Raw genomic sequence first — 15,300 nt, forward strand, 5'->3', positions numbered from 1 at the left:
CTCTTTGCTCAGCAGCCAAATTGACAGTGCACCCTGGCTCATAATTGAAAAGTAATAAAATATCTGAGCAGAGCTGGCAAATTCAAGCCTCCGGCCGGTTTGTCAGCTTACAGTCTCCTCGAGGAAATTTGAGTGCAGCAATCTAACTGCTTTAAAAAAGCCCGATATAGCTGTTAAAATTGTAAAGCCATTTGATGGGCACTAGATGCGGAATTGAAAACAGCACATACAAACCCTTTAGTTGTGTATTCCTATTAATCAAATCGATCTTGGCCCCGAGGGACAGAAAGGACAGGGCATAATCTGTCAAAATAGATAAAAACCAGACTGTTGGCGCATTGCTAGTGGGCTACGAAGAGAGACCCAAGGTTGGGGTGGACTTTAGACCCTCTGCCTTCGGCTGGTGGGAACGAAATGTGTCATGGAGGCGCTACGCTAATTCTCCGTGTCGAGCAGGCTGCCCCGTGCCTCGGACCCAACACACACACGCTAGCTAATCTGTCGGCAGCATCGACTCTAAATGGAGCTGCTGTTTCATTCTCCACGCTGGATGTATGGAGTCACAGAGAAAACCCCACTTTGGGGTAAGCTAATAGGCAGATAGATGGCAAATAGGAATCGTTATGTCGAATAAAACAGAAAAAAATGGTCCCTAGTGCTGCAGAGCATGTTCTAAACTCCACTATCTGTTCAGCAGCTTTGCAATCAAGATTACAAGCTCCTGCTGGATTAAATATTGCTTGCAATTAATTGAAATGTTACATTTTGAATCTGTGTTGTCATTCTGATGGGCAGCGCTAGCTATTTATTTAACTAGAAAATACCAAGAACAATGTAGGCAATGTCTCCTATAAAAGTTGTAATACCTCTGGGTTCAGACATTCCCAAAACAGCTTGCAAAAGCCACTGTCTTTCCTATGTTAACATTAAATATTTAAGGAATCTTCTATTTAATTGCATTCTTTGTTTCCATGTAAGTCTTACTTTTTTTTAAGTTGCTTTTTTGTTTGTTTGTTTGTTTATTATAGGGTTAGAAACAAATATAAATACCAAATTATTACGAAGCAACATTACATTTTAATTTACTGTTGTTTTGTGCTCTTTCAGCCTCTGTAATTGTTTCAATACCACACGTTTCCCCCCAGGATTTGTAAACAGAGTGAGATTTAATCCCTGTTCTAGATGTGAGGGAGTTGGCAAGAACTCACATAGCAGGAAACTTGTCTGAATGCAAAAAGAAAAGTGAAAAGTGCCTTTTAATTCCGTTGTTTCCCATGGAACAAAGCTCCTGCCTAGGGTTCCTTCCTTGGCCACACCTACACGGAATATTTTGTTTTGTTTCCACTGGTGAATTTAGCTTAATTTTAGCTATACATGTGGAGATTAATTAGTTAGCCCCTAGGAGTCTGTGCCGATAGACGTCAACCACATCAGGGAAGTGTGAAGACACTGCGGCTATTAATTCACAAAATATGGCAGCTCATAATCCTAGCAGACTAAATTCTGTCTGTCTGTCTGTCTGTCTGTTGGAATGACTAACTGAATCTACACACTATCAGGCTACCTCCTCAGTGACAACAAACTACATCTCAATTTAACTTCTCAGCAAAGCTCAAAAGAGCATCTTTTTATTTCATTGAGGTAGCATTTAAAAATTCTTGTAAAAAATCTGAGATTGGGGGGGAGACATATTGGCATTTTGATAAAAATTATAGATGGTTTTATATCTAGAAAAACTAGTAAATGTAGAGAAATTGCTACAGACATAACTATACTAGAATGGCAGAATCTATTATATAATTAATCTCAAATAACTAAATAGGAGTTAATTTACTTTTGCAAGCCAAAAATCTGTTAGCTTATTGTGTTTTGTAAGATGCAGAGTAAGTTACTGGGTTTGTGTTCTGTTTTTAAATACAGAATAAATGCACTATAATGAGCAGTTGACAAGATGTTAATTCTAGAAGCTTTGGCCTGAATGCAATAAGATAGTCAAAATGTGATGCAAGTTGACAATTGGCGGTGAAGAATATATTTTTATAGCCTTGGAAAATAAAACTTAATGGCAATATAGGGAAGAGAATTATTTAGACTTCATGCTTCATGGTGTATATTTTTCTCTCTTGTTTTTATGCTAAATAAAATGGGCTACATTTCTCTAAATTGTGTCTTTCTCTATATGTGCAAATGAACAGATGCAGATAGAGCTCAAAAGCATGGCATGGATGAATTTATCTCTTCCAACCCCTGTAACTTTGACCACGCTTCACTCTTTGAGATGGTTCAGCGCCTCACTTTGGACCACAGACTTAATGATTCGTATTCTTGTCTGGCAAGTATATTCTTTGGTCTATAGCGATAGAAACACCAGGAAAGAAGGTCAGAGCTAGTGCAATTGGAGCTATTCCCAAGCTGCCGAAGGGATGGCCCCTATTTGTGCCAGCTCTGAATTTGGTCCCCCAAGGTATGTGTTTTTCAGAGGTACTATACCCTCACCTTGCTCTTGTTCTATTGCAATAGCAACTCCGTGTTGTTTATATTTGCACTTTTTATAACGTTATCTCCGGCAAAAACAAACTCACCGCTAGGGAAATACTATCGACAGCAGCAATGTTATTGCAACATTCCCTTACAGAATTTTACAGGGGGCAATACAGGAGAAAAACGAATCCGTATTAGGGATGCAAAATCCCATTTAATTAGTTATCCAGTTAAAGGTTAAGGTTAACTATTTAACGGATTATATGTGGGCAAGTGGTGGGACCACTGTGGATGTCTTCACCTTCTTCCAGCTGGGGCAGAGTGCCCACCAGCTCCCACTAGTTAACCATGACCAGTAAGCCTCACCCATTAAAGGTCAGGCTTACTGATTAACCATTAACATCTTCAGTCCGTATTATCCCATACCCCTTATCAGTGGAGATACACCAGAATACATGTGCCCTGTATTTTTATGTACTTATGAGAAGGGGTTGCAAGCAGCTAACAGATTGTGATCAGCTACCAAATGTTGGACATGATCATGAAATCTATACTCATTTGGGAGCCTTCATGTCAGGGTCACTCATGTAAGTAAGGATTTCACCGATGAAATAGAAAAAAATACAAAGGCTCCCCAATTATGACTTGTCGTCTTTGTCATTTGACTGCACAGCACTCAGCCCGATCGCCCCTCATCTTTGATTCGGGTTCTTTGGTTCTACCCGAATGTAAATAAATACTAATGTATAGAGCTTGTGTCATGGATTTCTAGGATAGAGTAATTTAGTGTTTGAAATGTTATGAGCACCAGCACCCTTAGATGTCACTTCAAGTCCTTCCATAGACTTGAGTGGTCTTTCTGTCCAGCTTGAAATGCAGATGGCATTCTAGAGGGGTTAGGTCCTAATCCCACCTGAGTCCACCCTGCCAAGCAGCAGAATAATTTGGGTCTCCCAATACAAATAATGCAAGGAAGTCTCAGTAGAAGAGTTCTCCATTGTTAACTCTTAAGTACAGGAAATGTTTGGTGTGCCAAAAATCTTCACCTTCTCCTAACGGCATAAGCTCTGAAATTGAGGCTCCCTTTGTTGGAAGCAAGTGATACCCCTGTAAACCACCCAGAGGTTGTCGTTAGGATTAAACATATTTTGTTTCAAATAGCCAGTCCCTCTATGCCACAGGGCTCTGTTTGTGTTTCGTCAGTGACCTGTGCCCATTTTACTGTATCCAGGAACTCATCTTCTCCAACGCACTATGGGGTTGGAGATGGTGAGATGAAGGGAAGTTGATTGTGAGTAGCAGTTCTCATCTTGGTCTCCAAAGCTGTGTAGGGCAGCACTGTCGGGCAGGACTCCTCTGTCTCAAGCCTGGTGATGGGAGCCAGGAAGGGACCAGGCTGAGCAAGGTTTGGGGTGAATTTCCATGTTTGCCTTTACTGCACGATGGGGAGTGCCCCAAGAGAATGATTTGGAGGTCGGGGTTGGTAAGTCGGAGGTGCTCTACGTTCTGCTCTGCAAACCTCCCGTTGTCAGCAGCCACTCTCCAAGGGACCTTGCAGGATGCTGAATGAGTGGGATGGGATTGGTGGAAATTCCCCTATTGGGCGCACCATTGCGAGAGTAAGTGGGGACATTTGTCAGCCACAGAGCACGCGTCCCACTTATCTGCCATGGGGGGAGGGGCAGTGGCACGCAGGGATTCCAGCATGTAGCATCTGCTTACTCCAGCATGGCTGGTTGCCGATACCACCACCACCATCCCGTCCGGTCCGGTCCGATTGTCTGGCTTGTGACCAGTTTGACTGAGTTAGATTTTGGGGGAGCATGTGGAGGGTTTTGACCAGTCACTTGTGAAACAGACTCACAGCTGAGGGAGAAGCCTACAAGCTCTTATTGACATGGTTGTTAATGTCTCTCTGCACAAGGAAAGCTGCCAGCCACACGTCATCTTATTGAAGAGGTGTTCGGGGCCTTGCCTGAGAAGCCACTAGCACGATGGGACTCGGAAAAGCACCGGGGCATGTGGATCTTTGGAATGTAGTCTCACCATTTGCCATCCTGTCTCAAACCTCCCCATTTTAAGGGCTGTGCTGATGGACCCTTTCTGGTCATACTTGGACTCTTCACTTCCTTTTCAGTGTGGTTCCTCATCTGGCTATGGGACTGAGATTGCATTTCTCTCGCAGAACCATTTAGATTCATATTAGCTCTGTCAGCAGCTTTTGGTGCCCTTGCCCGTAAGGTTTTGTTGACTTGCCTGGCAGTGTTGTAGGAATGGCTCTTCAGTTGGTTGCCCTGCCCTTTGCACATGGGTTCAGGAGAGCGATGGGCCATTGTTCTTCCTCCCCTAGGACTTTAACGAGCAGGGTCTGGCAGAATTCTTCACTTGTCACATCTGTTCAGTGGGTGGCAGATGTTGACGGGCACTGCAGAAGGAGGTGGTGAGGTCGTCTTGGCTGCAGTGTCCTAGAAAGACAGAGAAGACACACAATTTTGTCCCCTATCCACTGAACTCAGACTGCATGGTCTCCCAATCTCCTGGGACAGGCAGCTGTATGAAAACAACCTGGCTAGGGCCAATCTCAGGTAAGACAGAAATACTGCTTGTTGGCAGAGAGAAGCATTTAAGGAAGAGGAGCAGGAGTTTTGCCCATGCCATTGGAGTCCATTTACCCACCATTCACCAGAGAATACACAGTTATGGCCACGGGTTCCTCCTGCTACCAGATTTTCAGTGAGAAGAGCTGCCTTTCATTTTCTGGCGAGGAAACTGCAGCTGTCCTCCTCTAATGTTGAGCTCACAGAAGTACCCAGGTTTTTGGTCCATGCAGCATAGACACTTGCCTTCTGCTTGGGGGTATCCTTGAAATGTACCCAGAGGCTAGATATTTCCAGTCTCTTCCTACGCAACGTACTCCCTACATGCACCACGTCTCCCATGGTGCTTCTGCAACCATGGAATCCCAATGAAGCACCACACTACTCGGTCAAAATGGAAACTGTTACATCCGGAAAGAAGTAGTCTACCAGGAATCCCAGCTGTTTGGAGACCGGTGGAGACCTGAACTACAACTCCCATGAGGCATTTCACCACTGTAGGGTTTAATGTGAAACCTATTTGAAAGGATAGATATAGATAGTTTTCTCAGTGGAAAAAAGAGAAACATTTCAGCAGAAATCCAAGTCCCACAAAGAGTTTCAATTTGGCTGAAACTGCATTTTCCATTTAAAAAAAAAACTTTCAAACATGTATCAGGAAAATTCCTGCGCACCCTCTCTGGAAGCGATTACTTCAGTTCCTCTTTCCGGAGTGATGCCTGCTTCCTGGAGCATTTCTGCCCAGGCTTCTTGTTCACGTCCAGGTGCAATTCAAGCTGTTGCGGATCATCAGGATGCTCGGTATGGATATCTTTGGGCTTGGTATGCCACATTACAGCAGTAACCAACAGTTGGGAGACTGACCACTGCATGGTTGGCCTGAGGTGTGAGGCCCAGACATTTACTCTGACGTACGAGGCAGAAAATAACTAGGGGACCAGGAGTTGCCAGAGGGGTGGGCAAATGTGTATATAAAGACTTCCAGCCTTTTACTAATGTTGCCTACAAATCCTGGATCTTAGGCTGTGAGTGAACAGCGAACAGCATATACTACCGCTTTGCAGCCTCTGCTTTGTCGCTGTACCAGAAGAGGAACAACAGAGAGAGCTGTGGCCACCAGGCCCTACTGCTTTTAAAGAAATACAGCTTTTCCTTTCACAGGTCTGCTGGAGCTCTTCCTCCCTCCCCCTTCCCCCATCCTTCTCCCATCTTCTCGTTGCCAGCTTGGGGGAGTCTGCTACCCAGCCCGTTGCTATTATAAAAGGGTGCCCCCCTTCCAAGGAGGTGTTTGTCCTCCTCCTGTCAGCCACACATCTGCCTGGATTTGGGGAAGAAGACTTTTTTGGGGAGGTGGGCCCCTCTTCAGGTCCCTGTCTGAACTCTGACGGGGAGCTGTCTGCCACGGAGTCATGGTGTAAAGCTGTGCACTAAGTCCCTTTCAGGCTGTTTTCTGAGTTACTGGCTTCCCCCCATGGATGAGGCTGTCCCCTGTGACAACGTTCAACATGTCTCCTTCCGTCGTGCACAGGAGTCTGGGATTCTGCCCTTAGAGAGAGGGCAAGATGCAGCGGCTATGGAATGGAATAAAGAGCAGCCTCCATTGCTGCAGGCCCTGAAAGGTTCATGAAACTGCCACAGGTTCCTCAGATCTCCCTAGGCCCAATCCTGTAGCCTTTTTCCTGCCAAAATTCTAGAGGGAATTCCAGCCCCATTAGAGTCAATGGGAATCTCTTCTCTGACGTCAATGGGGCCTGGATCCTCACCCCAGCTGAAAGATCAAATCTATTGTAGGACATTCATTACATGACAGGTCATTTAGACTTGAGGCAATGCTGCCTGCTCAACCTGACTTTGGACTAGCCACGGCCTTGGTATCCCTCAGGATCTCCCAACTTCTCAGCTTGCTGTGGTGATACGGCTGCCTGCATAAGCCGTTTATGAGAAAAGCCCACCCCCGCCAGGGTAGCCAGCCCAAAACAAAGCTCCTTCAGGCCAGTCTCAAACTACCCCTCTTTCCTGAGGATCTGTCTTCTCTCTTTAGCCTCTCCTGAGCTCATTGAAGGCCATCCCTGCTCTCTCTTGAGCAATGACCTTCAGCGCTTCCTAGCTAGAGTCTCCCTTCTCGCTCTGGCTCTCCAGCCTTGTCTGGTCTCCACTCCAAAAGGTCTGATTCACCCCTTGCCCTGCCTGCCGTGTGACTTGGCTTATTTACCACAGCATTCCTACACTCCTCTCTGGTTCCTTCATCTCCAAAGTCTTCCCTTTGGGAGGCTGGGAGTGAAGCAGAGGAGAATAAATGATCAACATAATGTAACAAAGGGAAAGAGAGGAAGAGGAGGAAATTGACTTTCACCCTGGGTTCAGGGACTAGTAAAGGCCGATTGAAACAATGGGCTTCTACAGTCATCCCTTCTGCATTGTTCTGTCTCTTAATTTTCTGGTGATTCCAGTAATAAAATGAACGGTGTCTATTTCCTATAGCTATGATTTTCCCCCCTCATTATTTCAATGCTTTTTTCAATCTGTTTTGGAGTTGGCCCAACAAGGATGAGCAAATCCCTTTCTATGTCTTTTGACTGAGCTCTTAATTGATATTTCTTCAAGTCTTTTCAAAGCAGCTATTTTGGCATCCAGAAAAGATTTGGTGTCATCTGAGTGGTAGAAAATATATTTTAATCTTTCACAGCAGCGTTGTTTCTAAGATGTAGCATTTGGGGTAGCAGATGGGGTGGCAAAGAAGTTGCCTATAGGGGCAGTGCACTGCCTCAACCACTCTCCCGCCCGCTGGAGGAACTTTTCAATTAAAAGAGGAAAGATTTTTTGCAGTTTGATGCATTCCAGAGCTGCCTCTTACCAATTGTTTAGCACCCAAATTCCCGTGTCAATATGGATGGGTTTTGCAGCATTCTGAAAGGATTCTGTGAGAAAATTTGTATTCTAGCTAATGACTTCAGACTGGTGCTGCATGTTCTACCCTCACTGTCCCCAAAGAGTCTAATCCAAGTGGCTTCTCTCAGAAATGAGGGAAATGTGAATCCTCCAGTTTTGATACTGCAGAACCTTGTATGTGTGTCTTTGGTACCTTCCTCTACTTGCCAGATACAGAGAGAAAAGTCATTACGGAATAACTTTCTGCTCTAACCATGGGGGGAGCAATATGACACACACACACACCCCAAGAGTGGTGTTAATGTTTTGTGCTGTTGTGAGATGCAAGACTTTGGCTGCCCTTAAAGATAAAAGAATCTTCTAATGATAAATACTGATTACTGACATTAAATAGCATAGTTTAGTTTAGTTTATTTTTTGCATTTTTGAATTACATTTCCCTTAAATGTTTCTCTAATTCTCTTTCGTTGCAATTATCCTGTGTAGTATTTGAATGTGGGATGACAGGGCCCACTCCCTTGTCTTTTGCCTTCCATTCGGTTTACGTTGGTCTAAGAACAATGGAGCGTTACATCACCAAATCAAACAATCCATGAGTTTAACAACCTCTATTTAAAATCAAGTCTCTCTGTTTCTAAACAGGGCTGGTTCAGTCCTGGCCAGGTATTTGTGCTAGATGAATACTGTGCACGTAATGGAGTCAGAGGCTGTCACAGACATCTCTGCTACCTCAAAGATTTACTAGAACGAGCAGAAAATGGAGCTATGATTGATCCCACCTTGCTCCACTACAGCTTCGCCTTCTGTGCATCACACGTTCATGGCAACAGGTACGGAATTATTCATTGCTAGCAAGGCAATGCCAGACAGGGATGACTTTGTAAAATGTAGGTTTCCTTGGATAATGCACAACAATCCCCAACTTGTTTTCATACTGGATGTTTGGCAGCCGCTCTTGATGGCATCATCGGTTTGTTTGTTTGTTTCTTTGCTTGTTGAAATGAAAACAATGAAAATGTGCATGCTGAATCCAAAATGATAATTTGGAACTTTTTTTAACTCAGAAAACTCCTGGATACAAGTCTTGATCATGTATATATGGGTGCATGACTGAAAGGTGTGTCATGCACGCATATATGAATATAAAGAATGTATTACATTGATTTACATTAATATAGTGGAGCATCTAACATGTTACTTATAGGTTGCACTTTCACCAGCACCTGAGTTCCATTTTCAAATGTAATTGAGGCAGTTAGAAGCCTATATCCACGTTGAAAGTTGACTCCTAATTTGGTTAAGCATTGTTGAAAATTCCTCCTCCCTCATTTTATTGTTGTTGCAGACCAATTTCAGTGCATAATTTGCTCGTTTGGTTCTCTCACATGTGGCAAAAATACGGTGGCAAAAAAATGTAGCTTGCTAAGTTTCTCTTTATATTGTTTTATTGGCTGCTATAGTAGCTTTTGCAGCTTCTTACACTGGGAGATTTTTTTTCAAGTTGCATTATATACTCTGAGATGTCGCACTCTATTCTGCATATGCTACTGAATAACAGAGTGTTACAAAATAATTATGTGTTATTGTAAACTCTCCGTTAAACATCATCCAGAATTATGATACACATTGTCTGGATTTCATATTGTGAGACTGCCACATGATGCACAGTTAATTTTATACGTCTTGTCATGGAAACAGAGCTTTTTAATTTCTTATTTTCTTTGCGGTTCTGACTTTCTTTTATAAGTTTGTACCTTTTGCTGTTCATTATTTGATTTCAGTTTAGTTTTCTTTCATTTATTTTTTCATGCTTTCTTCTGCTTCTTTCACTTTTGTTGCTGGCCTTATCCTGTACACTTACAATCATCCCATCCATTCCCCAAAGTCAACAAATGACAGAGTTACTTGGTGGGTCACAACCAAATGCAGACGGAGAGGGAGGCAAAATGTTTAATCCCTCTGCCACTGAAGTGGAGACAAAAAAGGATTCCAAAAAGGAGTCCAAAAAAAGGAAAGATTCCAAATCCCAGCCGAATCCAGAGCCGAAAAGGTAAGAGAGAGAGTAATGCACAGAATTGTATTTTGTAATACATAATAACTTTTCAATCACTTGAGCACGCTGGGCAGTTTACATTTCCAGTACTGACGTTGTTCTGAAGCGTTGCAAAGGCAAGAACCAATAATACGATAGTAAAAAGAGCTTCCAGCAATTTTGTAGAACTAGGGAGTTAGTGATTTTTCACACATGTATTAGAAATAGAGCATTCAAAAATCACCCAGACCGAAATGAAACAGAGAAGATACCAGTGAATTAAGAGGGCTTGTCGCTACGAGGTTATTAATGGCAATTCACTGCTCCTTCATATGAATTCCACAGTCCACAGACTGTATTACTGAAGAAACCTACCTCTGTTTTGAAGATCTAGGGCCTGATCCAAAATGCACTGAAGTAAATCGGAGTCTTGAATTTGATGTTAGTGTGCTTTGGATCTGCCTTGACAGCAGCCAAGGGTTCAGATTTTGATTTTTTTTTTAATTATTATGTAACTGTGTTGATTCCACTATAACTGAGAGCAGAAACTATCCACTGTGTGCGTGTTAACAGCAGGGACGTATTAAACTTGCCAACTGTGGCTTGCCTATCTATCCTGTTGTGTCTAGAGAATAGCAAATGGGGAGGTTTGTGCTGAATGAAAAACAATAGGCAAGACATGACAATCTGTAATCCCATTTTTCATCTGCACAGAGCCTCATACAATTTTGGACAAGGTTCTGGGTAGCATTATAAGACGAATAATGCATCATGCAAAATGGATTTCTCTAAACAAGCTGGGATTTTTAATAAACACTAGAATAGTCTCCTAGCATGACATGACTGTGGTGTTGAGCTACAACTTACCTTTCTTTTACTGTGCCAAGACTGTTTGCCATACATCTGTGCTGACTTACTGACCTGTCACATTTTCCAGGACTTGCAGTTTTTGAATCAAGATTGGCTGTCTTTCTGAAAGCTTTGCTCTACTTCAAACAGAAGTTATAGGCTTGCTACCAAAATTGTTGGATGAGGTTCTCGGGCCTGTGTTGTGCAAGAAGTCAGACTAGACACTCGCAATAATCTCTTCTGCGTCTTAAAAAAATGTGTAAATCTATATCTTTACTATTGTGGCTCAGGCAGAAATCCGAGTATTTCGATTCAAGTACTGTGACTCCTTTCTGAAGGAATATTCAGGCTGTGCATGTGATTTGGTTTAGATCCCCCAGCCTAGATTGACATGTTGGTGGGGAAAACTGATAGTTATTTATGTCATACCAAATCACCAATTACAAGTGTATTTGTGTGTATAACTCCAGTCTATATTTGATAGTCTCCTTTTCCTACCTTTCATTTGTTGCTTGTTTTCTTAGGCTGCAACCTGTAGTCTGCTGTATTTAGTCAGAGGCTTAGCTCATTGTAAGGTCAAAGTCTTAAGCTCCTTTAGGTTGGCATCATGTCTTGCCCTGTGATTGTACAGTGCTAATACAAATGGGAACACCTTTAGGCTTGGAAACTTTGGGCAATGTAGTAATAGACATACTAAATCATAATAAATAACATAGCAATTTGTGCATGCAACTCTTTGGGGAAAGGTAGCATTTGAACATATATATTGAAATATATACAATCAATATCTTTGCTATGTAACAAAAACATTCTATTTTTGTCATAAACATGTATATATATATGAATTGAACTTTCTGTAGAAACTGAAGATACTTCATTTTTAGAGGGCAAAAAAAATAACAACTGGTGGTTTAGCTTTCTTGGGAATGAGGTTGGCTGTCAGTCAGACTATGCCACTCCAGTAATGAAGGTCGAATAGAGAGAGAATTCTGTGGCTATCAATCTCCTATGTTAGCAATAGACAGTGATGGAGCTGAGGTGGGTTGTCTGTTTGTATTGTGTTTGTGTAAGGTCAGACAGTGAGACAACAGTAGCTTGCAGTCAGTGAGAAAGTGCAGAGAGAATGCGATTGAGATGTTCAGGACAGCCTGAAGGTCAGGACTGACAGAATGACAGGCCATCATAGAGAAGAAACTAACTAGCTGCTGTCCAGGGTCCTGCTTCATGAATACCGCCTGATTATCTGATCAGTGTCAGTGCAGGACGGGAACAACACGGCTGTTGTTAAAAATACACCCCTCGCTTTGCAGTGACCCCACTGTCGTATCATGTGAAATGGTCAAAAACTAATACTGGTGATATTTCAAAGCCCTGCTACAGTTTGTTTTTTCCTTTATCTCAGTTTCTTTTTAAGCTGATGAGTTATTAACCCTTTCAAAGCTTGAAAGGCCCCCTCCAAAGGGACACTGCCATCTGCCTAGTAGAATCCATTATTGTTTCTTTTTATTTTACCCATTTGAAAATCAAAATGAAAAAGTGGAACTTTGTTATAAGTTTTAGCCCAAGTTTTGCCTTCTGCAGACAGCTGCAGGAGCATTTTATATCTAGGTACCAATCACAATTGTGCAAAACCTACTAAACCCTAGTTACCATAACTAAGTACAGTTCATGGGTATTAAAAAAATGACGGGTGTCACGTCACTGTATTTCAGGATGCAATGTCAGTGGATGCTCCGCCTGTCTGAAAAAAATTACCAATTCTAATGGAAACGTGGTTAAAAAAATCACTCATATGGGTAGAATTTTGTAAAATCACATCCATTTGGACCTGTCTGCTTTAGATATTTCTGTGGGCTCCACTACTGTAGTATTGACCATCTCACAGTCCTTTAATGTGATTATCCTCCCAACGCCCCATGAGGCTGGGGGGGGGTGCCATTATCCCTGTCTAGCAGAGGGATAACAAAGTTGCAGACAGACACTGAGGTTTGCCCAAAATTCCCCAGGAAGTGCCTGATGACTCACAACTTGCCCCCGTGTTTCCCACGTTGTAGTCTAGCCCCTAGTCGCTGAACAGTTCTACCTCTCCCTTTTAAGAGTTACCTCGTTAGGGTTTTATCACTGTACGACAAACACAGCTATTCCATGGTGGCTCATGTAAAAACAAAAATGGTATTTAAAAATAAAACGGGTTGGAATGGGCAAAAATATGTTGGGTTGTGGCTTTATTGACTCTTTTTGTCCTACGGTATTGAAAACGTAACTGTAGATTTGAGTATGGAAAAGTTAAGGAATGGCTAACTCATTGGATTAGTGGTTATCATGCCCTTCGCCGCTGGAACTTCATCTTGAATCTAGATGTTGACATCTGAATATTGATGCTGTGATTATTTGACAGCTGGTCAGGGATCTGTGTGAAATGATCTGGTGTTTAGTCCAGTTTCTCAGTCCCGTCACCAAACATCCTCACCGTCAAATTATCTCACTATAATTTGCCCCCTGTTTGCACATGGGTGGATTTGTGCACTGCCTTTCCCGTGGTCACAGTGTTTCACAAACACTACATTCACTTTTAAAATGAAATCAGCATTGGCATCCTCTGAAGCTGTTGCCTTTGTAGATTTTTAACCGTTGTAAGGCACCAGAAATATCGCTCTTTTGCAGTAATCTGTGGAACTTGTGGACTTAAATATCTCCATTCCATTTTGGAGCTTCCTCAGTTATGTCTCATGAATATCTGATTTACAAAAAATTCATAGACTTGTTTGCAAAGTGGGAAACCATTTTTGTTTCTTTTTTTTTCATAAAACATTGAAAAAATTCAAAAACTTTCAAAATTTTCCAATTTCAAAAATTTCAAAATACATTCATAACATCTCTGTATGTTCTCTTTAGAGGTGATCATTGTTCTTACTAGAGCCATTGTTGGCACTATCATGGCATGTTGTATCAGAGTGTCACAGGTTAACACAGCCAGACTGCAGGTAATGCCACTGGTCTTGATTTTCTGGATCCGTATAACTACCAGAGCCATAATAACATGCTCTGTGTCAATATATGCTTATAGAGCTCTTCAAAACGCAGCCTGTTGTAGGTGTTGTGCCAGAGATCCACAGATAAATAGTGCCGTGTTGCACACTGACGTGATACATTGCCATGGATGGAGGAGAGGAAGATGTGGGGGTACAGCAGGCGCACAGTCCAGGCACAGCTCACCAGAGATGCATGTTGTATTGCAGAATGGACAAGTATCCACAAAGCACCACTGAAATTAGGAGATCAGAGAAGTGAAATAAAAGCCAACACTCTTGATATGAGTGGGCTGTCTTTTCGTTATTGGCCCATGTGGCCGGATAAGGTTGAGCCACATGTCTAGGTTAAAAGTCCCCTCAAGAAAAAGAGAAAAGGGAAAAAATACAGAAAAAGGACTATACAATCTTCAGGATATAATACAAATTCACAGAAACCAGGAGGACTGGATGAGAGTGAAAATTATTGGCCAGCCCTTTAAAGGATGTCCTAGTGCAATCAGTGAGATGCTCTACAGGTGTATGGGTTTGTCTGTAGGGCTGCCTTTGCACTCTTAGTGCCTTGGACTATAAATCCCATAATAGTCCATGATGCTAGATGCACATAGTTACAAAGAAGTGAGTTGAAAGTAGCATCTGCCTTACCTTAGATTTGCCTTTTTCTTTTTTTTTTTTTTTTGGTTAAAATCAGATTATTTGCATTCATTGTGACATGATTTATTTTATCATCTCTGGTGTGTGTGAAAAAGATGCAGCGGCTTGGTACTGCAGCAAAGGAATATTTTCTGCAATGATGAAGCTTAAAGCAGTTAAACATAAAAGGGGCAAAAGATGTGGGATTTTTTTTTTCATTTGTAATCCTCTTGATTTTCAGACAGGCTAATGTCAAAGAGATTAACCTAAAGGAGCTATACTTTAGATTCATAATTGCATACAAATGCATGCTATTGCTTCATATATTAGTCTTAGTTAAAAATGATTTTGATATATTTGTTTTAGCAGCATAACTAGCCCTGAGGGCCTCTGGGTATAATTAGAAAAGGGCATGGTGGGGGAGGTGTGCCTTATAGAAAGGAGCATTGGCCTTAGGATCACAGGTCCTAATTATAATTTATAATTAACCCTGTGATTTGCACAGCAGCATAAACTAACGAAAGAAAACCTTTTTGCAGTTTAAAGGGGAAATTGTTACGTGTGTTATTTTAATTTCACAACTTGCTTTTTGGGTTGTTGCCGTACTTTATAAATGAAAAGTTGAAGTAAAAGAGGAAACTAGACATAGACTGAAGAAAAGCAAGTGAAACTTTTCCTATAAAATACTGACATGAAGCATTGATGAATCGGCAGGTGATATCATAAATCTATAATAAAAAAGATAATTTCTGAAAAGTGCATTTGGGGATTACTAAATAATTAATTTATA

General features: G+C 41.9%; 1 protein-coding gene across 8 annotated transcripts in view; it reads left to right on the forward strand.

The window, feature by feature from the left end:
• The window catches only part of CADPS (calcium dependent secretion activator), a 418,422-nt gene that overhangs the window by 292,752 nt on the left and 110,370 nt on the right, over window positions 1-15,300 (forward strand). For 4 of the 8 annotated variants that reach the window (XM_075938477.2, XM_075938474.2, XM_075938479.2 and 1 more), the window contains exons 12-14: window positions 2,196-2,332; window positions 8,610-8,797; window positions 9,853-10,017. In XM_075938477.2, the coding sequence (XP_075794592.1) occupies window positions 2,196-2,332; window positions 8,610-8,797; window positions 9,853-10,017 (490 nt within the window). The remainder of the gene's footprint in view (window positions 1-2,195; window positions 2,333-8,609; window positions 8,798-9,852; window positions 10,018-15,300) is intronic. The other 4 variants (XM_075938481.2, XM_075938478.2, XM_075938480.2 and 1 more) reach the window with 1 other exon arrangement.

This window comes from Pelodiscus sinensis, chromosome 11 (assembly GCF_052426305.1).
Source record: "Pelodiscus sinensis isolate ZL-2025 chromosome 11, ASM5242630v1, whole genome shotgun sequence".
In the NCBI taxonomy this organism is placed as follows: domain Eukaryota; kingdom Metazoa; phylum Chordata; order Testudines; family Trionychidae; genus Pelodiscus; species Pelodiscus sinensis.